This window comes from Dryas octopetala, chromosome 2 (genome assembly GCF_963921425.1).
Source record: "Dryas octopetala chromosome 2, drDryOcto1.1, whole genome shotgun sequence".
Classification (NCBI taxonomy): Eukaryota; Viridiplantae; Streptophyta; class Magnoliopsida; order Rosales; family Rosaceae; genus Dryas; species Dryas octopetala.
In genome coordinates, this window is record NC_141367.1 from 19981497 (window position 1) to 20009367 (window position 27871).

At 39.2% G+C, this 27871-nt stretch overlaps 3 protein-coding genes across 3 annotated transcripts; all 3 read right to left on the bottom strand.

Annotated features, from left to right (window-relative positions):
- Nucleotides 1-4576: 4576 nt before the first annotated feature.
- Nucleotides 4577-6855, bottom strand: LOC147293873 (1-aminocyclopropane-1-carboxylate oxidase homolog 1-like). The gene is made up of 3 exons (XM_086231434.1): nucleotides 6023-6855; nucleotides 5123-5447; nucleotides 4577-5031 (listed from the first exon to the last, which is right to left on the bottom strand). Exons 1-3 carry the CDS (start codon nucleotides 6553-6555, stop codon nucleotides 4780-4782), a joined length of 1110 nt encoding a protein of 369 aa, XP_086087560.1. The 5' UTR covers nucleotides 6556-6855; the 3' UTR covers nucleotides 4577-4779.
- A 636-nt stretch (nucleotides 6856-7491) lies between these two features.
- Nucleotides 7492-9499, bottom strand: LOC147293874 (1-aminocyclopropane-1-carboxylate oxidase homolog 1-like). The gene is made up of 3 exons (XM_086231435.1): nucleotides 8944-9499; nucleotides 8492-8813; nucleotides 7492-7938 (listed from the first exon to the last, which is right to left on the bottom strand). Exons 1-3 carry the CDS (start codon nucleotides 9465-9467, stop codon nucleotides 7687-7689), a joined length of 1098 nt encoding a protein of 365 aa, XP_086087561.1. The 5' UTR covers nucleotides 9468-9499; the 3' UTR covers nucleotides 7492-7686.
- An 11985-nt stretch (nucleotides 9500-21484) lies between these two features.
- On the bottom strand, nucleotides 21485-23743 carry LOC147293875 (1-aminocyclopropane-1-carboxylate oxidase homolog 1-like). The gene is made up of 3 exons (XM_086232417.1): nucleotides 22916-23743; nucleotides 22464-22785; nucleotides 21485-21909 (listed from the first exon to the last, which is right to left on the bottom strand). Exons 1-3 carry the CDS (start codon nucleotides 23437-23439, stop codon nucleotides 21658-21660), a joined length of 1098 nt encoding a protein of 365 aa, XP_086088543.1. The 5' UTR covers nucleotides 23440-23743; the 3' UTR covers nucleotides 21485-21657.
- Nucleotides 23744-27871: the final 4128 nt, after the last annotated feature.

Here is a 27871-nt window from a genome sequence, read left to right on the forward strand (position 1 = left end):
CTACAGTCAAATAGCGTGGTCATGCTCCACGGTCTCCAGACTCTCCACCCGCAAGTGCAACAGGAATAATTAAATTGATTGCTTCCTCTCTACGCGCCATCTTGGCACGTGTGTCCAGTCGCCGCATGGTTTCGAATTTGCGACTTGCGAGCACGTAGTCATCGACCCAACCCGCCGAATTAAACAGTCAACGGACCAGCAATATGAGCCCATTAGCTTACTTCCAGTTCGAGACTATTTTCATAATTTATAATTTTCATTTTTTAAAAGAAATTTAGTATATTATCAGAAATTCGTCTTCTATCCATATTAAATGTGTAAAATTAGCTATATCACGTGACATATTATGTTTCAATTATCAAAATCAGAGAAGAAACAAATGTTTAGTGTATCGCGGTATCGCCTAATCAATTTATTTATTATTCTTACACATGAGTACATGACAAGAACAATACAAAATTACACGGAAAAAAACAATTAAAAATTGGAATATTGGTTCGGATTGGGATGGGATCAGGTCACAAAGGTTAGGCCCAAGCCCAACACTCTACAGTACTTATTTTAGAAATATTGAGCATGGTTGAGCTGACTTTGGGCATAGCTTGGGCTTTGACTCGATGGATTGATCTCGATCTGCTATTTTTTTTTGGCCATTGATCTCAATCTACTTTAAATGTACATATAGTTGTTAATGTTACAACCAAGGAATAAAATTTCGGGTTTCGAAGAAATTTCGACGGAAATTTCGAAGATTTTTAAATTTCGACATAAATTAGATGGAAATAATGGAAATTACTACCAAAATACGAAAATTTTGAATGAAACTTTACTATATGTTTATTTAACATATTATCTACTACATTGATCAAAAACATTGAATAAACTAAATTATATAGTAAGTTTCATGTGATATAAAATGAATATAATGCGCGCTGAAGGTAAATACTGTGAAATAAAATTAGTATAATAAATAAATAAAATTAATATATTCTTTATACTCTATAATATATATACTAAATCATATATACTTTATAATCTATACTCTATATTGCTTAAGATATCATATAGGATATTAGGGTTTAGGTCTTTTAGGATATTTTTAATTATTTTTTATATAAGAATGTATTAGAGTTTATTGGTTTAGGGTTTAAAAACAATTAAACGAAACCTCAAAATGGCCAAACGAAATCCCAAATCATTTTTTTTTTCAATTGCCCAAAAACCTCAAACTAGGATATGGTATATGATATTAGGGTTTAGCCCTTTAGAGTATTTTAAATTATTTTTTATATAAAAATATATCATAGTTTACTGATTTAGGGTTTAAAAACAACTAAACAAAACTCCAAAATGGCCAAACGAAAACTCAAACTATTTTTTTTCTTTACAATTGACCAAAGGCCCCAAATCTCAATCAACCCTAAATCTTTTATTTTTTTTCTCTTTTTACTTTTTTTTTCTTTTTTTCTTTTCTTTTCTTTTTTTCTTTTCTTTTCTTTTTTTCTTTCCTTCTTTTTCTTTTTTTCCTTTCTTTTTTTTTTCTTCTTTTTCTTTCTTTCCTTCCCTCTGCTTTCTTTTCCCCCGAGTCTCCAGCTCCACGCCTCCACGCCTCCACTGTCTCATTTCTTCTTTTTTCTTCATCTCTCTCTCTCTCTCTCTCTCTCCAATCCATCACCAATCCACCATCTCTCTCCCCGAGACTCCCCCTGCCGTCGCCACCCTTGTCGCCCCCTGCCGTCGCCACCCTTGTCGCCCCCCCTGCCGGCCTCTTTCTCCCCCCTGCCGCCCCCTGCCGTCGCCCCCCTGCCGGATCTTTCTCCCCCCTGCCGCCCCCTCTTTCTCTGTCGATCTCCCCCTGCCGCCCCCTGCCGCCGCCCCTCCTCTTTCTCCCTCCATCTTGCCCCTGCCGCTGCCCCATTTTTCTTCCAAAACCCAGCCTCCTCTCCAAAAACCCAGCCTCCTCTCCAACCCAGCCTCCTCTCTAAAAACCCAGAAATCCAAAACCAGTTCACAGCGAAAATTTCGCCGAAATTATCCCGAAAATTTAACAAATATAGGTTTCGATTTCGATACCCCTAAAAATCAAAATTTTCGGCGAAATTTCACCGAAAATTTCGAAATTTAAACCCTTGGTTACAACTTACGAGGAAACCTAAAAAAACAAATAGAAATTCATTGGATTAGTCAATGAATAGCAGTGACAATGCTGGAGGGCCTGGAGGCCAAGGTTATATGACTGTTGAACTATAAAAAATCCCATTTATCTTTACCCTTTTTTTTTTTTTTTTTTCAATACGTGACACATTGACACTTGATAAGACATACTACATTATTATACATTATTATTGTATTGAAAACAATAAACAATGTCTAAAGTCTAATGTGAACATTTCTTGTAAATGAGGAGAAAAAGAAGTTGGGCTGTAGCATTGTTTATTGAAGTAAATCAATGCACTGCTAGTGATTTTTGGATTTAGTGAATAACATCTAGTCTTTCTTTACTAGAATAAGTCATGAGTTTAAATTTCATGAATGACCAGTTTAATGGAAAACAAAATTTCAAGATATTTCTTTTGAGAAAATTACAGATTTGGTTCACTTATTTTATACCTAGTTCAATTTTGGTCTATGATATTTTTAAGTTATGTTTTGGTTCACTAATTATTTCACTTGTTCAATAAAAATCCAGATTTATTTTCTCAAATTTGTCTCGCCTTTTGCCCTATTAAATCTCAACCAAATTCAGCAAACATATACTTGTTTCAAAGCTATGCATTTTCTCTTTACAACCATATAAAGATCATTAAAATCGGAGTTCTAAAACTCAAGATAATTGACCCAAAAATAAAGTACTCGAAACTACCAATTTTTCCTAGAAAATTTTTAGATTTTTTAAACTTTAACAAACTTCAATTATCTTTGATTCTAATACTCCAAATTGGTTCCTATGATTAAAAAATGATGAATTATAACTTATGATTCAATTATAATTGAAGAAAACATAACCAAAATGATTTAAAATCATTATTTAAAAAAAATCGTGAACCAAAATTGAATTAGATATAAAATAAGTGGACTAAAATTGAACTTAAAAAAAATCGTAGACCAAAATTAAACTAGATATAAAATAAGTTGACTAAATTTGTAATTTCCTCTTTTTGTGAAAATTCAATAAATTTAAATGAAAATAAAATGTTGATGACAACATGTTAGTCGTGATTAAATATTGAGATACCATTTGATGCTTCTTGTATTACTCAAAAACTATACTGTCTTTGTCTTTTTCAAACTTTCAAAAGATGCACTTTGGTGATGCACAATTTATATCAGTTCGTTGATTGGACCAAAGAATAGGTTTTTGATAGTAACATCCTTTGAAAAAGCATATGCAAGAGAAATTCTCAGTCCAATGTGGTTGGCAGTGGCACAAACCCTTTGCTCCGCACTTTTAAACGTGTAATTCACTGAGAGGTGAATAAGTAGTTGTCAATATTTTCTTGTTTAGAGTACAAATGAGCTCAAAAATTGTTGTAGATTTGCCATAGACCAGTACCAAGCAATAAATACCCAAAAGAGACTGCTTTAGACACAGACTCTGTTTCGGTATTGAAATTAGCTAAGATGGATAGGAAAGGCTGCTCAACTAAATTAACACAATGAACAATAACTAGAGCCAACTATATTATCTTAAATTATCTTGGTTACAATTGTAACATAAGTGTAGGTGTGGTTGCTAAGTACTCTGACTTAATTAATTGAATCCGTTAATATACAGGTATTGACATCTAATTTTATTAACCAAAATCACTTAAAGCCTCATTCTTCCTTTGCGGGCTAACTACCACAAACTCATTCTTCATTTGCGGACACCACACCACCACTAGATCTCCGCGCCACAAAAACCCCATCTACCCCGCTCATTGTTTTGACGAAAATAAACATAACAAAAACATAGCATGCAGACACCTTCCAAAATATCAGCATCAACGCATCACCAAAAGAACGGAAACTGAAACTGCAAGCCTGCAACTCCAATAAACTGCAGTTTTTGTAGTTTCAGTTCACTTGCAGTTTCAAAAACTGAACTAAACAAAAAATATCAAGAACCTACTACTGATAAGGAAGGCATGAGGGTGGAGTTGGCTTCCCCAATAACTTTCTAGGCGTTGTTATAGTGAGGAACTTGGCTTGTTCTTCGGCAACGTCGCGACAAGGCCAGGATCAGAGTCAACATCGAGGCTCCGATCGGGTCTGGGGGTTGCTGGGTGTTCCGAGCTCACAGGGATGAAGAGGGAAGAAATAGGAACTCAGGGGTGGTCCTCTCGTCGCCATCCATGGCCGGATGCACACACATGTCGTCGAAGAAAGTTGCAGCGAGGGAGAGCAAGAGAGAACACAAAGAGAGTGCTTGGGGAGAGAGAAAGAGAGTGATGAAAGAGAAGATAAATTTCAGAAATGAGGGAGAGAGAGACACGTGAGAGAGTTTAAGAGAGTTTTGAAAAAATTAAAAAATTAGCAACCATTGGATTGCTTGGATGGCTAAGATAGAAAGCTTGTACCAATTGGTACCAAGAAATAGGTAACCAATACACTCTCAAAGTGACTTGACTGTAAAATATTATAAATATGTGTGTTACATGTTACAAACAATAAGTAAAGTGTAGTATAGAGTAATTATTTCTAATTAATTTGGCTAATATTACATGTTGTGGATAGGCCACTTTATTCAGCCATGGATATTACATTATTGAAGCTTTCATCCAGTGGGAATTGTTGGCTTTATATCTTGAAATGGTCGAGGCCAGACTTCTCTTCAAGTCCTTGAGAAAAGAACTTGCCATAATATTCACTTATCAAAAAATCTCTATACAGAGGAGGGTTTTCTTCTGATATAATCTCTTTGATTGGACCATAGGACTTAGCAGGTGCACCAGTCTGTCCTGAGAAAAAGCATGCTATGGAAACTCTTGGACCGACACGGTTTGCCAACACTCTGTGTTGAACACTCTTGAGCTTGTCATTTGATATGGCCTGGACAGTTTTAGGACACCTTAGAAAAGTTGGTGAAAATACACAAACTACATAATAAGAGCTAGGAGCAATAATGTGATTGGTAACAAACCTGGAGGAAGTCTCCTATGTTTACTACTAAGGCTCCTGAAATGGGGTTAATGTTAACCCATTGATTGTCATGGAGGACTTGAAGGCCACCAATTTGGTCCTGAAGAAGAATGGTGAGGAAAGAAGGATCTGAGTGCTTGCTACTTCCCAAAGTTAGTTCTGGTTCTGGGCATGCTGGATAATAGTGGCACACAAAGGTATATCCTTGAGCACATTCCATTTCCCTTATCAGGTAGTCAGGTTTGAGCTCAAGAGCCTCTGATAATAACCCAAAAAGTTGTTCTCCCAACTTTGTGACATGCTTTGTGTATTCAAGTGTTGTATCTCTGCATGTTTGAGTGAACAAACAAGTAAAAAGTTATCTAAACAGTTAGGTTAGGTGACTCAAAAGATATGAACAACATAAATCATTGTTAGTAGAAGAGTATGCTAAGAGTATTAGTTTGATATGGTTGTGTAACATGGTATCAGAACTCTAGTTAGGAAGGGTTTGTAAGGTGTTTGGAGAGGCTGCACCTATATGTTTTTTTTTTTCTTGTCTTCATCTATTAGGAAGGGCGTAATTAACATGATAAACATTGTAGGCTTATTCTTGAAGTTTGACTTTTTTGGGTTCAATAGTGGTCTAACAAAGAGAAAACTATATATGTGAGAACACATTTGAACAGAGTTATCAGAGGGAGCAATTTTCTTAGTTATTGAGACAAGCCCCACAATTCTTGTTGATTTAGAAATCATGTGTATATTAAAAGTGCACAAAATATAATCATATGATTCCTTGTGCTTTCATTGACAGAATAACATGAGCTCAAAATAGTGTAAAGATCACCAGTAAAACCACCAAATCTGACCAAATTAGATCACCAAGCGACAAAATTGACAGGGTTATTGAGCAAAGTACCTACAAATTGCAGGGAGTGCTTTAGGGTCATGATCAACAGCAGCCCCGGTAAAAGCCAATGTGTCCCTCCAATTAGCTGTTCGAGATTGGTACAAATCATAGTTGCTATTGAATCTGACTGTTCTTGTCAGATCACGCGTGTAGAACTCTTTCTTCACCTCAAGATCTTGCTCATTGAACCTGCACACTCCTTGGATCATACTCTCGAGCACACTCACTGGTATTCCATGATTGACCACTTGGAAGAAGCCCCAAGTCTCCGACGCAGTCTGGACTTCATCGACAACCTGCTTGTGGCGATCACCATTGATGCCATGAAGATCTATGACAGGAACTTGCAAATGGGTTTGCTGGCAAGTGGGAAACTGATCATGAGTGAGGTCTTTGTTGGGCGGTCCTATGAAGATATTTGGGACTTTAAGTATGCCAGCATCCACTAGGCCTTTGACACCAGCCTTTGTGTCATCAAAAGCCTTTACCGCTTTGGCTCGGTCGTACTGATCTTCATGCCCAACACCTGAGATAGCATCCATGATATTAGCAAAATTTTGCCCTGGGCTATAGCCCACCCCAACTTGTATGTAGCTTCGTCCCTGGCTGTCAGTCTGTCACTCGTAATTTGAAAACATGCAAGGCGAAAATGATGACTTATTAGTTTGTCCAAAGGTAATAAGAAACTGATGAGGTGGCTTATGTTCAGCCAAGTGAGCTTGAAAAGCCTTTACGGCTCCATTCCTACCACCAGTCTCATTTATGAGCTATCTATATAGTTTTATAATCTTATTCAAGGAAAGGGAAGATGAATAAGATTATCTTAAGAAAATGGTTAAGCAAATCTGTAAGCAGTCTGCAATATGGTCAATGGAAGCATGTTTTGGAAGGCAATGACGCATTTGCTGGACTATGAAATTTTTTTAATTAGAACCAACAGTAGTTTAGTCAAACTGGTTTTCTTAAGATTTGAAGGAAAGAAAAAACAAGCTTATCTTAAAGAAAATGGTGAAGCAAATCAATCAGCAATGTGCATGGTCAACAGAAGCATGTTTGGATGATTGCATGGTCAACAGATGCATGTTTTGAATATCTCATGGAAGGGTTGTTATGAATCTATGATAGACTCATTTAAACAAGAAAACTCATGTAAAAGAGTTGAAAAACGGCCAAACAAGTCTATAGGCAGCGTATGGTCTTCACTTTATTAATGGTTGTCTTTTTGGGATTGGACCTAAGCTTGGGCCTTATGTTTTGTTAATTTCTCTACTTCTCTGTTTCTGTGATATTGTTAGTGTTGGGAAGTGCATTTGTAGTTTGATTTTAGGTTTGTTTGTCGTTTGACCCGATAAGAATGGGTTGAGGATGTGGACTTCGGCCCATTTACATCCAATCCCTGCTTATTGGGCTTTTGTATTGCAATCTTTTTCTTCTCAATGCAAGTCCTACTGACCAAAGAAAAAAAGGCAAGACTTTCTTATGAGTTATGCCTAATCAATCTGACTGATGAAGTTCGGTCTCACTTAGAAAGAGCTGACATCAAGGGTCTCCAAGCTTATAACATCTCTACTTCATCTGGGCTTACATGCCATTAAAAAAAAAACAAAACAAAAAAAATTGAAGGAACATATGTTAAGATCACAAATCGAATCTGGTGCCATATTTCATTGCCCTTAGCACTTGAAATGTGTTAGTGCAGAGTTCCCATCCAGCCCTTTTCTGACGTAGTAAGCAATGAAGTCTTGCAGTGAGGTTTCCCTGTATACAGGGGGATGATCTTCTGACAACAGTTCAGTTATCGGACCGTACAACCTTGTTGATGGGTAAAGATGCAGGGTAAAGAAGCATGCCACAGATACTCTTGGTCCTGCTTGGTTGGCAAGCACCTGATGCTCGACGCTCTTAAATCTGTCATTGGATATAAGCTGCAAGAATACAACAGAAACAATCTTTTCAAGAAATTCAATAGCAATTGTAACAAATATATTTTTCACAATCTGTATCGGTATTGGGGGAGGAGAAGACAAAATTTCCTGAATTAGCTCAAAAACACCTCTAGCTCCCAAAATGCAATTAAGTATGTGCACAAAAATGCATCATATTGAACTAGTGATCACAGACCACAGTTCTGTTCAAGTCATTGCAATTAAGTTCTTATTTGTAATTGCATCACTCAACCACTCAACTACTCAAGTGATCAGATGATTGTCATGTGATCACTAATAATTCACTATCCCAACGTAAAAACAAGAATACTTGGTCTACTCTGTCTGAAGTTATATTATAGATACATATGAGGGGAATCTGAAAAATTAATAGCGGTGCAATGTCTCCTGAACAGATACATAATATGACTAATGAAGATGGCAACTCAAAAGGTATATTATAGAAATGCATTTCAGGAAATGCTTGCCTATTAGCAACTCTTGCAATGAATGAATAGTGAAAAGCATTTCAGGAAACGTATAGAGGACTTGCCTGCAAGAGATCTCCAATGTTCACTACTAGAGCTCCAGGCACAGGAGGGACATCAATCCACTGGTTTTCACACAGAACTTGGAGTCCACCGATATGGTCTTGAAGTAGAATTGTGAGAAAATCAGGATCTGAGTGTTTGCTAGCGCCCATTGTCAGTTCAGGCTCAGGGCATGGTGGATAGTAGTGACTGTTAATAAGATGCCCCTTTGCACAATCCAAGCCTATAAGATGGTCAGATTTGAGCCCAAGTGCCTCGGATAGCAATTCAAACAAAGTGACCCCTAATTTCTGAACTTTCTCAGAGTACTCCATAGTTATGTCTCTGCAAATTAGATAACAAAAAAACCAAACACCAACTAGGATGAGATCCATTTGTCATATGTTTCACTAAAACCAAATACCAACAACAAACCTTTGAAAAATCAATGTCCCCCATTCATAAAGAACCATACCTGCAAACCACAGGCAATTCTTGAGGATCAAGACGTTCAGGACCCATGACACAATTCAAAGTATCCCTCCAATTAGCAAATCTTGACTGATACAAATCAAAGTTACTCCTAAACTTGACCTTCTTCATCCGCTCCCTAGTATAGTACTCAGCCTTCTCCTCTGTCGGCAGCTCGTGGAACCCACGTGCCGCCTTCAGCATATCCTGCAACACTCTAATGGGTATCCCATGGTTCACCACCAGGAAGAACCCCAGGGTCTCTGCGGCCCGCCGGACTCCGTCGACCACATCGGCACGCCTTCCGGCAGTGTCAGCAAGGTCGACAACTGGGATACTAAATTGGGTTTTGGTTGGTAGGCCGGAACTTGGGTCGTCGCCGGTGGGGTCTCCCGGCGGCCGGACGAAAATTGGTGGGATTTTGGTGATGCCGGCGTCGACGATCCCTTTGACACCTGATTTTGATTCATCGAAGGCCTTTAGCTGTTGCAGGCGGTCTTGGTTCATTGCATTAATGCCGGAGAACATTTTGTTGTACTTGTTTTTGGACTGTTTGGATTTCTATCTGGCTGTTAAACTCATTCACACTGCAAACACAATCAACATTCAACACACACAACCACGCACAAAAATGAACACACAGATTTAGAGTGCTTCGGCTAAACTGCCTACATCCACTTGAGCACACACATTCACTAATCTGAGAAGGATTTACAAGAAGGAGGAGTGGCGCTCTGCACACTCAACTCTCACTCACTCACTTATTTCACAAGAAGGATTTAGAGACTTATTAGAGTAGAACTCGCTCGAATCACTAGCTCTCCCTCAGATGAGTGGCTTGCTTAATTATTTTGGCCTTGGGAGGAGGCCATTTTGTCAAGGCTCCAATCACCACTGGTCCACTGCCTGACACATTTGACAATGGGTGCATGCACCGACCTTCTGGAAATGGATAGGAATTTCAACAATTCCAACTTGTCAATCAACTTCTCACATGAGTCTTGGCCCCCACCCACCCACCCACTCACTTATTTCAGTCTTTTTACTATTTTTTGTATAAGTCTACTCATAAATATAAAAATGGATATAATTAAGCTTTGGGACCCCACCCCATTCAACTCTTATATATAATATATGATGATAAAAAATTGCATTGCAACGTGAATAATAATAAAATTGCATAACATGCACTACCGTAAAAAACCTTCTTTTCATAAAGTTATAAATGTTTAGTAATCTAATACAATTAATAGGTTATCATACATGTCAAAAAAGAAAAATCAATCTTTGCATTTTATGATTTGGCCCCACAATAAAATTTTCTAGCTCCACCATGCCTGCCAAATGACTTTGTCTCCACAATGATAACATGGACAAATGCCAAAATCTAGCAACTTTTAAGACCAATATGCAGAATCTCTGCACTCAAAATGCAAAATTATCTTTTCATAGACGCTACTTGCCTCAGTGTCAGTCCTGGTTGAAAGTAATGTTTATCTTTACGTTACTTTTTCATCCTTTAATTGACGCGTGTATAATAGCTACACTTAAAAGTTAAAACTAAGAATTTCATTTTTTTGAAAACTTAAATTATGTTGTAAATATATTATTATGTGTGGTTATTCCTGTAATTAGTTGTAGGGGCATACTAGTAAATATTCTAAACCTAGTAAACCCTACGTCTATATAAGGATATTTATAAGATGAATAAGATGACGACTGATATATTTCTCTCTGCCTCCTTTTTTCCACAAACCCTAATCTCTACATATTTTACAACACGTTATCAGCACAAAAAGCTCTTTGGATTGTGGATCGCCAAACAAAAGAGAATCATCATTCAATCCGTTCTTCAACCAAGTAGGTTTTATAAAACAATTTTATGTTCATGTTTTAAAACCTTGATTGATTGAAAAATTCTCCATGAAGCATGAACCCTAAATCTATGTGATTGATTTATTTGGGATTACATATATTTTATACATGTATTTGGATTGAATGATTAAATAATAAAAAAAGGAAATTTATTGGGGTGATCGGAAACCACCCCGCGCGGCCAGCAGCCGCCAGCCCCCTCACCCACGCACGCTGCCAGCAGCAGCCTCTCTGCTGCCTCGTGCACCTAGCTTTGCTGCCTGCAGCAGCCCTTGTCGCATCAAGCAGCAGCGCGCCTCGCTGCCACACCTTGCTGCCAGCACCTCGCTGCACGCTGCCTTGCTCATCGCTGCAATCCCCTCGTTGCCAGCAGCAGCAGCTTTGCTGCCCATGCAGGCCCAGTAGCAGCCCACCAGGCCAGCAGCGCCTCGCAGGCCCACTCCCATGCTGCCAGCCCAGCAGGCCCGCCATGCGGCTGCCACGTCAGCAGCCACGCAGGTGCCATGTCAGCGCCACCACGCCGCTGCCACATGGACGCCACGCATGCGCCACGTCAGCTGCCACGCGGACGCCACGCAGGCAGCCACCAAGCTGCCACGTCAGCTCCACGCATACGCCACCAAGCTGTGTTAATTCTTGTCATGCCTGGGGTTTGAACCCAGGATCTCTTGGGTACCAAGAGTGCACCTTAACCACTGTGCTGTTGATAGTTTATTGTTAGTATGCAAACCAATTAATATATATACTCTAAATGTCAGAAACTTTTATTCAAATAATTTTGTGATATTTTTCTGTTTTACTTGGGTATATGAATATTTTACTTGTTTAAATTTTTGCACTAGAGTATATGTGTAGAAATTGCAGGTAATTAATGAACCAGTAGTTCATACATAAATATTGAACCTGTAGCTTCAATAATGCTATATAAGGAACCTGAAGTTTCCTTTATAAATTCACCATACATGACAAAACCAGTAGATTTTACATGTCTATACCATGTTATAGAACTTGAAGTTCTTATTTATTGTTTATGGATGTTATTGTCCGAAGCACTAATTATGATTATTTGTTCCTTTCAACCAAAGAATGTCAAATCTCAACAAGCTTAATTTTGTCGCCTTGGAAGTTTCCGGAAGAAACTATCTAAAGTGGACTAAAGATGTTAAGCTTCATTTGACTGCCAATAAGATGAGGTCGACAATTAATGCTGACAATGTTGTTGCAGAGTCCCTTAAGGCAAGTGCCATGATCTTCATTAGGAAATATATGAAGGAAGCACTCCAAGTTGAGTACCTCGCTGAAGAGGATCCACGAGCTCTTTGGGTTGCTCTGGAAGAGCGGTTTAACCATCAAAATATTATTTTCTTGCCTGAAGCAAGACATGATTGGCAGAACATCCGTCTCCAGGATTTCAAATCCGTGAATGAGTATAATTCGGAGATCTGCCGGATCCAGTCACTCCTCAAATTTGGTGGAGAGGAGCTCACCGAAACTGACCTATTGGAGAAGCCTTTCTCCACCTTCCCTACCTCCTGTTTGGTCCTACAGTAACAATACAGGGAGATAAATTTTATCAAGTTCTCGGCATTGATCACTAATTTATTGTTCGCTGAAAAGAACAACTTATTAATGAGAAATGATCAAGCCCGACCAGTCGGTACTAAAGTAGCACTATTGCCTCTCATCGCGATTCAAACCGCGAAAAAGGATACCGAGATCATGGAAAGGACGAAAAGTCCGACTGCCCGAGATATGGAAAGAAATGTTCTCAGAAGAATGACCCATATGACCGAGGCCAACGTGGTAGGAACCACGGTCTCTCGGCCTCAAGAACTCGAAATGAGAGGAACACTGGTCCGGCTCGTCGCCACCAGAATCAGAATCAAAATGATCTCTGTTACCGATGTGGAGGAACTGATCACTGGTCTCGCACCTGCCGTGCATCAGCGCAAGCTGTAAATGAGTATCACGCCAGTCGCGGAACTCGAGAGACCAACCTCATTGAGGGATCATGTACTATGGATACCACCTTAGAGGTCACTGATTTCCAGACTGAATTCGGACACTTCGAGGACTAGAAACTCGATGACATGGATATGATCGGCACTTGTGCCGTATTTATTTTCTAGATAATGTTTTTCTTATTCGGTTTATTTTGGTGATTTATGACTTGGATTATTTGTTTTGGAAATTTGGTTATGTTCGAATATGATTTAATTCAATCAAGTTATTTTCATACATGTGATCCATTGAATTAAATTTATGAATAAGCATATTTAGTGGGGAAGTTTGTTGTCTGGCAGATAATGCTACTATGCACACCATACTTCAAGATCGGAAGTATTTTTCAAACTTATTGCTTACTCATACCTCTGTGACAACCATATCAGGCTAATCCAACCTGATAGAGGGCCATGGCAAAGCCCATTTTTATGTTGTCCAATGGTACTGAATTACCATTAATGAGGCCTTATATTCTCCAAGTTCCAGAAAAACATTGTTGAGTTTTAAGAATATTCGAGCCAACGGTTATCACGTTGAAACCACTGAGGAAAATGGAGTGGAATATCTTTGCATAGCCTCCAATTTGTATGGCCATAAGCGTACATTGGAGAAATTGAAATGTCTATCGAGCGGTCTCTATATGACCACCATTAGATCGATTGAGGCAAATCACATAGTTAACCAGAAGTTAACCAATTCGAGCAGTTTCTTTCTATGGCATGTCCGGTTGGGATACCCAGGTCAAAGTATGATGCGCCGTTTCCTCAATTCTTCACACGGGCATCCCCTTACTAATAAGGATCTTGTGTTTAGTGAAACACTATGCCAAAATTGCTCACTCAGAAAATTAAATACTAGACCATCATATGCAAAGACTAGTAAAGACTCTATCTTTTTCCTGCAAAAGATACAAGGGAATATTTGTGGACCTATCCAACCACCATGCGGACCATTTAAATATTTCATGGTTTTGGTTGACGCATCGACAAAGTGATCACATGTTACATTATTGTCCACAAGAAACGCTGCTTTTGCTAAACTTCTCGCCCAGAAGGCTCACCACACGGATTATCCTATAAAGTCCAGAAGACTTGATAATGCCGGAGAGTTTACATCGAAAACTTTCGATGATTATTGCATGTCCCTTGGGATTAATGTTGAACATCGAGTTCCCCATGTTCACACCCAGAATGGTCTCGCAAAAGCGTTTATTAAAAGATTACAAATGATCGCACGAACCTTGGTTATGCGCACCAAGCTTCCAATTTCTGCGTGGGATTATGCAATCTTGCATGCAGCCATGTTGGTCCGGTTGAGGCCCACTGCTACCCAACCTTACTCCGCGTTACAGCTGGTGACTGGGTACGAACCTGACGTTTCGTACTTACGCGTTTTTGGGATGCAGTTTACGTGCCAGTTGCGCCGCTACAACGTACCAAAATGGGTCCTCAACGAACGATGGTCGTATATGTCGATTATGAATCGCCATCCATTGTACGCTTTTTAGAGCCCTTGACAGGTGATCTCTTTACCGCTAGATTTGCGGATTGTCACTTTGATGAGACAGTCTTCCCGCCGTTAGGGGGAGATAAGAACGTCACCGTTCCTGAAGAACGACGTGAATTGACGTGGAATGTCCCCACTATGTCTCATCTCGATCCCCAAACCGCACAATGTGATAGTGAAGTGCGGAGAATTCTAGATCTACAGAGTATAACTCATAATATGCCAGACGCATTCTCTGATCTAGCTAAAGTGATGAGATCACATATACCTGCTGCAAATGTGCCTGCAAGGATATCCGTCCTAGGAGGACGTGTCGTCCCAGATGGACGAGGTACAACAATAGTGGCTAACCAGTCATATGTCCCTACCCAGAAGTGAGGTTGACCACTAGGTTCGATGGACTCTTATTCCCGGAAGAGGATACATTTGGCACAAATGAGTCCCCTTGACATCGCGATCTCAATCGATCCATCTCACGAAATAGTTCCGGATTATGGGTCCGTCCCAGAAGAGACGGCGTTGGGGGACGCTCCAACGTTAGAACCCACTCCCGATAACATAGAGATATCTATAAATTATGCATGCTTAAGTGAGCTCTGGAATCGAAACGAGATTATCATCGATGATATATTTGTATTCGCGGTAGCTACCGAAATCATAACTAGCGATGACATCGAACCTCACTGCGTTGATGAATGTCAACGTCGAGACGACTGGCCAAAATGGAAAGAAGCAATCCAGGTCGAATTAGATTCCTTGACAAAGAGAAAGGTGTTTGGGCCTGTCGTTCCTACACCTTACCCATGTTAAACCTGTAGAATTTAAATGAGTATTTGTAAGGAAGCGTAATGAGAAAAACGAGATTGTGAGATACAAGGCTCGTCTAGTGGCGCAAGGATTTTCTCAACACCCTGGGATTGATTACGAGGAAGTGTATTCCCCCGTAATGGATGTCATAACGTTCCGCTACCTTATCAGTTTGGTAGTTTCCGAAAAACTGAGTATGTAGCTTATGGATGTGGTCACTGCTTATCTCTATGGGGATCTTGATACAGAGATATATATGAAAGTTCTCGTAGGACTTAAGACACTCGATGCAAATAGTTCCAGACCACGGAACACGCTCTCCATTAGTTTGAGGCGTTCACTTTATGGATTGAAACAATCCGGACGGAGGTGGTATAACCATCTAATTGAGTATTTGATCGGGATGGGATATGTGAATAATGTTTTATGCCCTTGCGTGTTTATTAAGAACAAGTTCCGGCTTTGCTATTGTAATTGTTTATGCCGATGACATGAATCTAATTGGTATTCCTGAAGAGATCAAGGAAACAACTAAACACCTGAAGTTGGAATTCGAGATGAAAGATCTTGGGAGAACGAACTTCTGTCTCGGCCTGGAGCTCGAGCACCGTGCAGATGGAATTTTGGTCCATCAATCGAATTACATCCAGAAGATGTTAAGGCGCTTTAATGAGGATAAAGCGAAGCCTTCTAGCACGCCCATGATCGTCCGTAGTCTAGATCCTAAGAAAGATCCGTTTCGTCCCACAGATGATAACGAAGAGATATTGGTACCAGAAGTCCCATATCTAAGTGCAATAGGCGCATTATTGTACTTGTCTCAATGTACTAGACCAGACATCTCATTAGATGTAGCTCTGCGCCAACACGCCGCCATTGGAATGACATAAAAGACATTTTCCGCTACCTTAGAGGTACGACGGATATGGGCTTATTCTATCCCTATCCATCAAGGAATGGATCGAACCCCCTTGATCCTCGGAACGATGCCCGCCTTGTTGGATATGCTGACGTAGGGTATCTATCAAACCCGCACAAGGCGCGTTCTCAAACTGGTTATGTCTTTACCATTGAGAATACAACAATATCTTGGAGGTCTACGAAACAGACCTTTTGTTGCTACCTCTTCGAATCATGCTGAGATTCTAGCCCTTCACGAAGCAGTTCGTGAATGTATATGGCTAAGAGCAGTTTCCAAGCATGTTCGAACTACGTGTGGGCTGAATTCCACCACTGATGAACCAACGATTATCTATGAGAATAATGCCGCTTGCATCCAGCAGATGAAGACAGATTTCATCAAAGGAGACAACACCAAGCATATTGTTCCGAAGTTCTTCTTCGATCAACAGCAACAAGAGCATCAGATGATTGAAGTCAAGCAGATCCGATCTCAAGACAACCATGCAGACCTCTTCACCAAGTCACTGCCAAAGTCCACGTTCTTGATGCATGTTCGAAGTATTGGTTTGCGTAGATTGGATGATTTACCTAGTATGTAGTCTTCAGGGGGAGTATCCCGAAGCATACTCGTTTGACCATCGTGTACTCTTTTGTCCTTCGTCCAGGGTTATTTTGTCCCACTGGGTTTTGTTACCTGGCAAGGTTTTAATGAGGCACATCTTGGCATGGTCACCCTACTCATAGTACATCCTGAAGATGTGTTGATCTGATATATATACATTTGCTCATCTTTTCCCTTCGACCACGGGTTTTTCCCATTGGGTTTACCGGGCAAGGTTTTGGTGTAGCAACTCTAATGCACCCCGCTCCCATTGACATACTATCTGCTTATGATCCAGAAGATATGACTTCACCTACTTTCGAGGTTCTGATGCGACTACTCCACACTCACGCGCGTTGCACTCTTTTTCCTTCGACCAGGGTTGTTTTTGTTCCCACAGGGTTTTTATTACTTGGCAAGGTTTTAACGAGACAACTTAGAAGCGCATAGCAGAGACAACACTAATGACATGGAATATCCAAGGGGGAGTGTTGTAAATATATTATTATGTGTGGCTATTCCTGTAATTAGTTGTAGGGGCATACTAGTAAATATTCTAAACCTAGTAAACCCTACCTCTATATAAGGATATTTATAAGATGAATAAGATGACGACTGATATATTTCTCTCTGCCTCCTCTTTTCCACAAACCCTAATCTCTACATATTTTACAACAAATTAGTATTTTTCAAATATAGCCTTAAAAAAGAGTAAATTACAACTTGCACTCAACATTTGAATTTTTTCAATTTGGTATCTAACGTTTTGATTTACTTACAATTGACTACTGTCGTCTGTCTGACTGTCTAATCAGACGTTAATTGATGACGTGGCAGTTGCAAGTCCCACATACTGTTGGCTTGTATGGCCGAACAACCTCCCAGACCGCCCTATAAGAAGTTTTTCAACAGTTTGATATGGATTTTTGGTTTTTGAACTACCTCCCAAAATCTATCAAATTTGATGTATTGAAAATGCACACACACATAGGTCATTCGGCCTTATAGGTTAGCAAAAATGTGGATTCGCAATTGTCAAATCATCAATTAACGTATAATTAGATAATAAAAAATATGGCAATAGTGAACTGTAAGTAAATCAAAACGTTAGGTACTAAATTGAAAAAATTGAAACTATAGGATGTAAGTTATGAAACACCCCAAACCTGAGGGGTGTAAATTATAATTTGCTCTTAAAAAAACAGTACCAGCTTTCATTAAGTATATGGTCCGCGAACTTTACTATAATTCCCACATGAGTTTGTGAACTTTTTTCCTGATAATATGATCCACAAACTTTTGTATGTTACATGTTTAAGTTAATTCTGTCAATAAGTCACGTATGCATATTGTGGCACCCTAAAAAAAATTAATGGAATGGACTTAAGTGTGTAAGTGGAAAAGTTGAGGGCATTAGAATCGAAGAAAAAAGCTTGCGGACTCAAGTGGGAATTATGGTAAAGTTTGCGGATTGTTACTATAATGAAGCCTTTCATAAATTACAACAATTATACCGCAACCACTATAGATTACCTTCCTAAGAACCAAAGCCACCAAAAAAAAAAAAAAGAAGTAGGTTTAATAAGGATTTATCTTTTTTTGCATAAATTGAGATTATGAGCATGTAGCTTGGCCCTATTAAAGGTTGGCCCAACCCCTATTTGGTCCTAGACTTTTTTGGCTCTAAAGGTTTGTTTGGTTCGCGAATTTAGAACTCGGAATATGTATGAAATTTTATTTTTATGTTTGGTAACCACAATTATAGGAATGCATTACATTTTATTAGAGAATGAGATAAAGGGGGGAAATTAGAAACCCTTGAACCCCTTTAGGTTTGCAATTTCTATCACTTGAGAAAATATTTATGTGCGTATTTATTACTAAATTACCCTCACTATGAGGATATTATTGGAAAATAGTTTTGATTCTTGTTGCTAGAATTATTCATTTAGATGAGCTAGCATAGGTATAACATTACCAAAGAACTCATTTCGCGAGCTGAGTCGGGCCAGCCTATTTCTAATAGGCTAGGCCTAGGCCCTACTCAAGGGCCTAAAAATCTTTAGGCCTTCGGGCAGGCCATAGGGTTGGGCCCATTTATCTTTTTATTTAATTAAAAAATTAACATAACTTAGAGTCACATTTTATCATTACACCAATTGAATTAAAGACTTTACCTAATTCTAATCAAAGAATAAAATTTCGGGTTTCGAGAAAATTTCGACGATTTTTAAATTTCGACAAAAATTAGACGGAAATGACATAAATTTTATCAAAATACGGAAATTTTGAATGAAACTTTACCATATGCTTATTTAACATATTATCTACTACATTGATAAAAAAACATTGAAGAAACCAAATTATATAGTAGCTTTCATGTGATATGTAATGAATATAATGCGCGCTGGAGGCAAATACTGTTAAATAAAATTAATATAATGAATAAATAAAATTACTATATTTTTTATATTCTATAATCTATACACTAAACCTTATACTTTATATGCCATAATATTACATTAAACCCTATATACTCTATATTTTTTAAGATATGATATAAAATATTAGGATTTATGCCATTTAGAGTATTTTTAATTATTTTTTATATAGAAATGTATTATGATTTAAGGTTTAAAGATAACTAAACGAAATTCCAAAAGAATCAAACGAAACCCCAAACTTTTTTTTTTTTTTTTTCCAATTGCCCAAAGATCTCAAACCCTAATCAACCATAAATTTTTTTTTCTTTATTTTTTCTTTTTCTTTCCTTTTCTTTTTTTCTTCTTTTCTTCCTAATCCTGGCTTCCACTTCTCCACGTGACGGCGTAAGCGTGACCTTTCTTCTTCCTTTTTCTTTTTTTTCTTTTTCTTTCCTTTTTTTTTTCTTTCCCTCCTGGCTTCCATCCCGTGACCTTTCTTTTTCAGTTCCTCCCTTTCATTTCTCTCTCTCCCAGCCGCCACTGTTCTGCGACTCAGCATACGACTGCGTGATACACCGACTAAATCTTGTATGGGGCATGCCCCAGTGCGGCAGCTCTCACATGAGTTGTGGGTCCCACCTCATGTGAGAGCTGCCGCACTGGGGCACGCCTCACCGAAGAGTCTCTCTGATACACCCCAGTGTTTTAGTTTAGTTTAGACTAGTTTTGTGTGTGTGAGTGTGTATGTCAACTAGAGTGGGCTATCAGAAATAGACTAAATGGACTGCTTGCTTGAGTTGGGCCAAATGTTTGAAAAATAGGTGGTCTAGGCTTAGAAAGTCAGAAACATATATATATATATATATATATATATATATATTATAAAATTTTGCCCTGGGCTATAGCCCACCCCAACTTGTATGTAGCTTCGTCCCTGGCTGTCAGTCTGTCACTCGTAATATGAAAATATGCAAGGTGAAAATGATGACTTGTTAGTTTGTCCAAAGGTAATAAGAAACTGATGAGGTGGCTTATGCTCAGCCAAGTAGCTTGAAAAGCCTTTACGGCTCCATTCCTACCACCAGTCTCATTTATGAGCTATCTATATAGTTCTATAATCTTATTCAAGGAAAGGGAAGATGAATAAGATTATCTTAAGAAAATGGTTAAGCAAATCTGTAAGCAGTCTGCAATATGGTCAATTGAAGCATGTTTTGGAAGGCAATGACGCATTTGCTGGACTATGAAATTTTTTTTAATTAGAACCAACAGTAGTTTAGTCAAACTGGTTTTCTTAAGATTTGAAGGAAAGAAAAAACAAGCTTATCTTAAAGAAAATGGTGAAGCAAATCAATCAGCAATGTGCATGGTCAACAGAAGCATGTTTGGATGATTGCATGGTCAACGGATGCATGTTTTGAATATCTCAGGGAAGGGTTGTTATGATATTTAATTCATTTTAGCAAGAAAACTCATGTAAAAGAGTTGAAAAACGGCCAAACAAGTCTATAGGCAGTGTATGGTCTTCACTTTATTAATGGTTGTCTTTTTGGGATTGGACCTAAGCTTGGGCCTTATGTTTTGTTTATTTCTCTATTTCTCTGTTTTTGTGATGTTGTTAGTGGACCTGGATTCTCTGCCAGGTAAAATATACCAGACTGGTACCTAATTTTTAATCTCAGCCCTTGATTCAAGTTGATGGCTGAGATTTTGTCATATCAAAAAATCCTCTTTTTTCATAAAATAATAGGCCAAAATAATATTGAAAAGATTAAAAAAAAAAAAACAAACAAACCACCATCAGCACATCGCACCCACAGCACCACCCACTCCTGCGGCTTGGGCTTCTTTCTTGTTGAAGGTTCACCATCACACCATGCCCACAAAAATTCTGGATGTGATTCAAGAGGGTGAGTATGGGAAGAAGTGAGTTTCAGACTTGGAGGCTTTGCTTACACCACCGTCATCATGCCGAGAGAGTTGAGGAGAGAGAAGGGAAGAGGGAAAAAATGGGAGGAGGTGGGGAATTGGGGACTGTGGGAGAGGAGGAAAGGAGGGGAGGGAGGTGGCCGTGGGGTGGGTCTGGGCAGTGTACCAATCTGAAAATAAGAAGTTGGGTGATGTGGCAACATCTCAGTTATTAAAGAAAACTGAAGGGCTTGGATTAAAAGCCTGGTACCAATCTGGTATAATTTGCCTGGCAGAGGATCCAGGTCCGTTGTTAGTGTGCATTTGTAGTTTGATTTTAGGTTTGTTTGTCGTTTGACCCGATAATAATGGGTTGAGGATGTGGACTCCGGCCCATTTGCATCCAATCCCTGCTTATTGGGCTTTTGTATTGCAATCTTTTTCTTCTCAATGCAAGTCCTACTGACCAAAGAAAAAAAAGCAAGACTTTCTTATGAGTTATGCCTAATCAATCTGACTGATGAAGTTCGGTCTCACTTAGAAAGAGCTGACATCAAGGGTCTCCAAGCTTATAACATCTCTACTTCATCTGGGCTTACATGCCATAAAAAAAAAAAACAAAAAATAAAAAAAAATTGAAGGAACATATGTTAAGATCACAAATCGAATCTGGTGCCATATTTCATTGCCTTTAGCACTTGAAATGTGTTAGTGCAGAGTTCCCATCCAGCCCTTTTTTGAAGTAGTAAGCAATGAAGTCTTGCAGTGAGGTTTCCCTGTATACAGGGGGATGATCTTCTGACAACAGTTCAGTTATCGGGCCGTACAACCTTGTTGATGGGTAAAGATGCAGGGTAAAGAAGCATGCCACAGATACTCTTGGTCCTGCTTGGTTGGCAAGCACCTGATGCTCCACGCTCTTAAATCTGTCATTGGATATAAGCTGCAAGAATACAACAGAAACAATCTTTTCAAGAAATTCAATAGCAATTGTAACAAATATATGTTTTCACAATCTGTATCAGTATTGGGGGAGGAGAAGACAAAATTTCCTGAATTAGCTCAAAAACACCTCTAGCTCCCAAAATGCAATTAAGTATGTGCACAAAAATGCATCATATTGAACTAGTGATCACAGACCACAGTTCTGTTCAAGTCATTGCAATTAAGTTCTTATTTGTAATTGCATCACTCAACCACTCAACTACTCAAGTGATCAGATGATTGTCATGTGATCACTAATAATTCACTATCCCAACGTAAAAACAAGAATACTTGGTCTACTCTGTCTGAAGTTATATTATAGATACATATAAGGGGAATCTGAAAAATTAATAGCGGTGCAATGACTCCTGAACAGATACATAATATGACTAATGAAGATGGCAACTCAAAAGGTATATTATAGAAATGCATTTCAGGAAATGCTTGCCTATTAGCAACTCTTGTAGTGAATGAATAGTGAAAAGCATTTCAGGAAACGTATAGAGGACTTGCCTGCAAGAGATCTCCAATGTTCACTACTAGAGCTCCAGGCACAGGAGGGACATCAATCCACTGGTTTTCATACAGAACTTGGAGTCCACCGATATGGTCTTGAAGTAGAATTGTGAGAAAATCAGGATCTGAGTGTTTGCTAGCGCCCATTGTCAGTTCAGGCTCAGGGCATGGTGGATAGTAGTGACTGATAATAAGATGCCCCTTTGCACAATCCAAGCCTATAAGATGGTCAGATTTGAGCCCAAGTGCCTCGGATAGCAATTCAAACAAAGTGACCCCTAATTTCTGAACTTTCTCAGAGTACTCCATAGTTATATCTCTGCAAATTAGATAACAAAAAAACCAAACACCAACTAGGATGAGATTCATTTGTCATATGTTTCACTAAAACCAAATACCAACAACAAACCTTTGAAAAATCAATGTCCCCCATTCATAAAGAACCATACCTGCAAACCACAGGCAATTCTTGAGGATCAAGACGTTCAGGACCCATGACACAATTCAAACTATCCCTCCAATTAGCAAATCTTGACTGATACAAATCAAAGTTACTCCTAAACTTGACCTTCTTCATCCGCTCCCTAGTATAGTACTCAGCCTTCTCCTCTGTCGGCAGCTCGAAGAACCCACGTGCCGCCTTCAGCATATCCTCCAACACCCTAATGGGTATCCCATGGTTCACCACCTGGAAGAACCCCAGGGTCTCTGCGGCCCGCCGGACTCCGTCGACCACATCGGCACGCCTTCCGACAGTGTCAGCAAGGTCGACAACTGGGATACTAAATTGGGTTTTGGTTGGTAGGCCGGAACTTTGGTCATCGCCGGTGGGGTCTCCCGGCGGCCGGACGAAAATTGGTGGGATTTTGGTGATGCCGGCGTCGACGATCCCTTTGACACCTGATTTTGATTCATCGAAGGCCTTTAGCTGTTGCAGGCGGTCTTGGTTCATTGCATTAATGCCGGAGAACATTTTGTTGTACTTGTTTTTGGACTGTTTGGATTTCTATCTGGCTGTTAAACTCATTCACACTGCAAACACAATCAACACACACAACCACGCACAAAAATGAACACACAGATTTAGAGTGCTTCGGCTAAACTGCCTACATCCACTTGAGCACACACAATCACTAATCTGAGAAGGATTTACAAGGAGGAGAGCGCACTCAACTCTCACTCACTCACTTAAGGCCTTCCACAGCAGTGAGGGTGAGTTTGAGAGTGAGCGTGTATGAGAGTTAAGAGAAGTTCTAAAATGATCTACAGTGGGCCGGAGGGATAAGATTGAGTGTAACATGGTAAATATAGTGGTATTTATACTGAAACCACTTGCATTTGAGATAAGGAATGAATGGTCCACATTCATTTGCTTTATGATGGTGTAGTCATTTCATGCATCAGTCTTGTCTACTGTGAAGCATGCATCAGTCTTGTCTACTGTAAAGCATGCATCAGTCTTGTCTACTGTAAAGCATGCATCAGTCTGTGGTTAATAAGGGAGAATCCAATGTTGGATGGAAATGCAAACATGTATTGAATAAATAGCAAACCATGACTTAAAACAAGATTGACGATCAAATTAAAGGATACAATTAAAGAGCAAACATAATTTAAAACAAGATTAACATTCAAACTAAAAAACATAATTAAAGAGCAAGGTCTAATTCTAATTATTAGGCGGGTACCCCTGGTTTGAGTGAGTGAGGTTGGAAAGATCCGGGTAGTATCCAGATGGAGTGCACTCCGAATGGTGGTTAGCACGCATTTGCCTTCTTGCAATGACTTCAGCCATCTTTTGCTCCCAATACATCCGTTGCACATCATTCATTTTGGAGAGGTCTTGGCCCATAATATTTTGTTCTTCCCATTCTAGCTGCCTCTCGATCCTCATCCTTTCTCTTGCTTCCTTTGCGGCGTCCCTTTCACTCCTTGCACGCTCTCTGTCAACTCTCGTTTGTATGAAAATTCTTGAATTTTCATTATAATGATCTACTGCCTCAACCATATGAGTTTGGACGGGCTCGGCTGCCTTGGCCCGTTTTGCATGGTTTCTCCCTGGTGGCCTTGGCCGCGAGGAACCTATTGGTTGGAATGGTGGTGGGTTTTCGTCCTCGCCAAGTGGTATGACTGGATCGGTCTCCTCGGGATCATCATCGGCGGGAGTGTCGGCATCGTCGGTGGCGGGGGTCTCTGAATCACTAACCCGAACAGGAGCATGAACCGCAGCATACTTTGCACTTTCCTTTATTTTTCCCCAAATGTGCACCCATGGAAACTTGAATCCAGTCTTGTTTCGAAAGCCTTCAAGTGCTTGCGTAAACTACAATAATAAAATAAAAATTAAAATATATAAATTTTCTTGTGGAAATGCAAACATAACTTAAATAAATAGTAAATTTGCTACATTTATAAACAAAACAAAAACCATAATCATACAAATATATAAATATGCTTGATAGATAAACAAAATACAATATAATAATATCATTATATAAATATGCTACATTTATAAACACAACAAAAAATAATCATACAAATATATAAATATGTTTGATACATATACAAAACAATAAAATAGTAATACCATTATATAAATATGCTTCATTTATAAACAAAACATGTAATAATTATACAAATATATAAATATGCTTGATAATTGGATAAAACGAAAAATAATCATGCAAATATATAAATGCATAAAAACTTACCACATTGGCATCATTTGCACCGCTTGCACGCATTCGCTCGGCCTCCAATAAGCAAGCATAAAATTTGTTGCAATCACGCGCAATATCTTTGAATCGTGCTTTAACACCGCCAACCTTACGAATTGTTTCACCCCCCATGTTACGCTTGAAAATTTCATAAATTTGTTCCCAAAGCATGGCGGCTCTAATTTGGGCACCAAGACAACCGTCGGGAGACCTCTCTAGGTATGCCATCACTAGGGCTTCATCTTCAGCTACCACCCAAGCACTTCCTCTTGGAGCCATGACAAAGAAAAAAAAATTTTGTGTAAATTTGGTAAACAAAGGTTGTAAATTGTGATGAAACCATATGAGTGTTGTGTGATATATATAGACCCATTTGAAAATATAGCTGTTGGAGGGTTTGGGGAATTTTTTAAAATTTTTTTGAAATTTTTTGGCAATTTTTCGGATATTATATCTATTTTAAATGATTTATTAAATATTTGTTAAAAAAAAAGGATATGGCCGATCTGGACCGTTGATTATCAACGGTCCATTAATCTCAGCCTTTGATCCATTTCCGGCCCATCTAAAAAAAAAAAAAAAATGGCAAAACGCAGCAGCCGTTGATCACCAACGGTCATCTCATCTGGACCGTTGGTGAGTCAACCAGCCAGCCACGCGTCAAGCGCCGAGGAAGCCAGGCGCTGCAACCGAGTTTGCTTGCGTCAGCCGACACCTGCGTTAGCAACAGCAGCCGCTTGTCAGCTCTCACAGGCGCGGGGCCCACCTCTCTCTTCACCCAGCTCCGGTTTCTCTCTCTTCACATGGGCTGATAAAGTGGATTTGGATCACACCACAAAATGGGTCACACTGAAACCCTCTTTTGGGTTACACTTTAGGTTACACCCCATTTTGGGTCACATTTTCCGGCCTATAGTGTTAAGGTGTGACCCATTTATGGCCCAAAAAGGGTTTTGGGTCACACAATCCGGCAGCATAGTGGAAGGCCTCAGAGTTAAGGGTGAGATGAAAAAAAGTTGAGAGCTTCAATTGCTGAGAGCTTCAATTGCGTGGGCCCTACCACGTGGGAGGAAATCAGAGTAGAACTCGCTCGAATCACTAGCTCTCCCTCAGATGAGTGGCTTGCTTAATTATTATGGCCTTGGGAGGAGGCCATTTTGTCAAGCTCCAATCACCACTGGTCCACTGCCTGACACATTTGACAATGGGTGCATGCATCGGCCTTCTGGAAATGGATAGAATTTCAACAATTCCAACTTGTCAATCACATGTGGCGGAGCTTTGCAATAGGCCACATGAGTCTTCCCCCCCCAACTTATTTCAATATTTTTACTATTTTTTGTATAAGTCTACTCATAGATATAAAAATGGATATAATTAAGCTTTGGGACCCCACCCTATTCAACTCTTATATATAATATATGATGATAAAAAATTGCATTCCAACGTCAATAATAATAAAATTGCATAACATGCACTACCGTAAAAAACCTTCTTTTCATAAAGTTATAAATGTTTAGTAATCTAATACAATTAATAGGTTATCATACATGTTAAAAAAGAAAAATCAAGCTTTGCATTTTATGATTTGGCCCCACAATCAAATTTTCTAGCTCCACCCTGCCTGCCAAATGACTTTGTCTCCACAATGATAACATGGACAAATGCCAAAATCTAGCAACTTTTAAGACCAATATGCAGAATCTCTACACTCAAAATGCAAAATTATCTTTTCATAGACGCTACTTGCCTCAGTGTCAGTCTTGGTCAAGGGTTTTAATTTCGAAGTTTTCAGTGAAATTTTCTCGAAAATTTTGATTTTCAGGGGGTCTGAAATTTTAACACGAATTCGACAAAATTTCAGAAAATTTTGGCGAAATATTCAAAATTTCGACCAAAATTTCGAATAGGGTAAACTCAAATTTTTTTGAATTTGAGTGAAATTTTGCTCAAATACCCATGCACCCAGGCTACCCAGCTAACAGCCTAACCCTCACGCAGTCACGCACGCCTCACCTGAAGCATCGCACACCTTTCTCGATCTGAAAGACTGAAACCCAATCTGCAGCACCGCCTCTCTCGGCTTGCTAGTCGCCTCTCTCTCTTCTCTCTATCTTGCCTCTCTCCTCCGTCTTCTCGGCTTGCAGCAGCGCCGATCTCTGTTTCTGTTCTCGGACTCCGGCCATCTTCGCAGCAACTCCGGCCACCTCGAAGTCTCCGGCCTTTCTCTCTCACTGTGAGTATACAGCCAAAGTGCCAAACACAACAGTGATTTCACCTCGAAGTCTCGGACTGTGGCTGATTGTTGAGTTTTTTTTTTTTTTTTTTTTGTGTTAATGTGTTATTAACCTACTTAGATCTTAGAGCCATCTTTGAATAATGGCCATCCTAGTAAAGCAATCAATTGCATCTACAAGTTGGCCTTTGACTTCGTCAATAATGGGCCAAAATTGGTCTGTCATATTCGTGCATGGATCTAAGGATATAAAAGTAGAAAATATGTGGTAAATAAGAGAACTTTTTTGTTTGTATCATTTAATTCCTTACTAATTGATAATTTCTACAAAACTGTTGGGGGGTAACAAATATGGCTCTAAATTTATTAACTTATTACAATTTACAATAAAGTTTGGCTGATTGATCTTGGGTTGATTACTTGATTTATATAAGATAAATTATATTGATCTT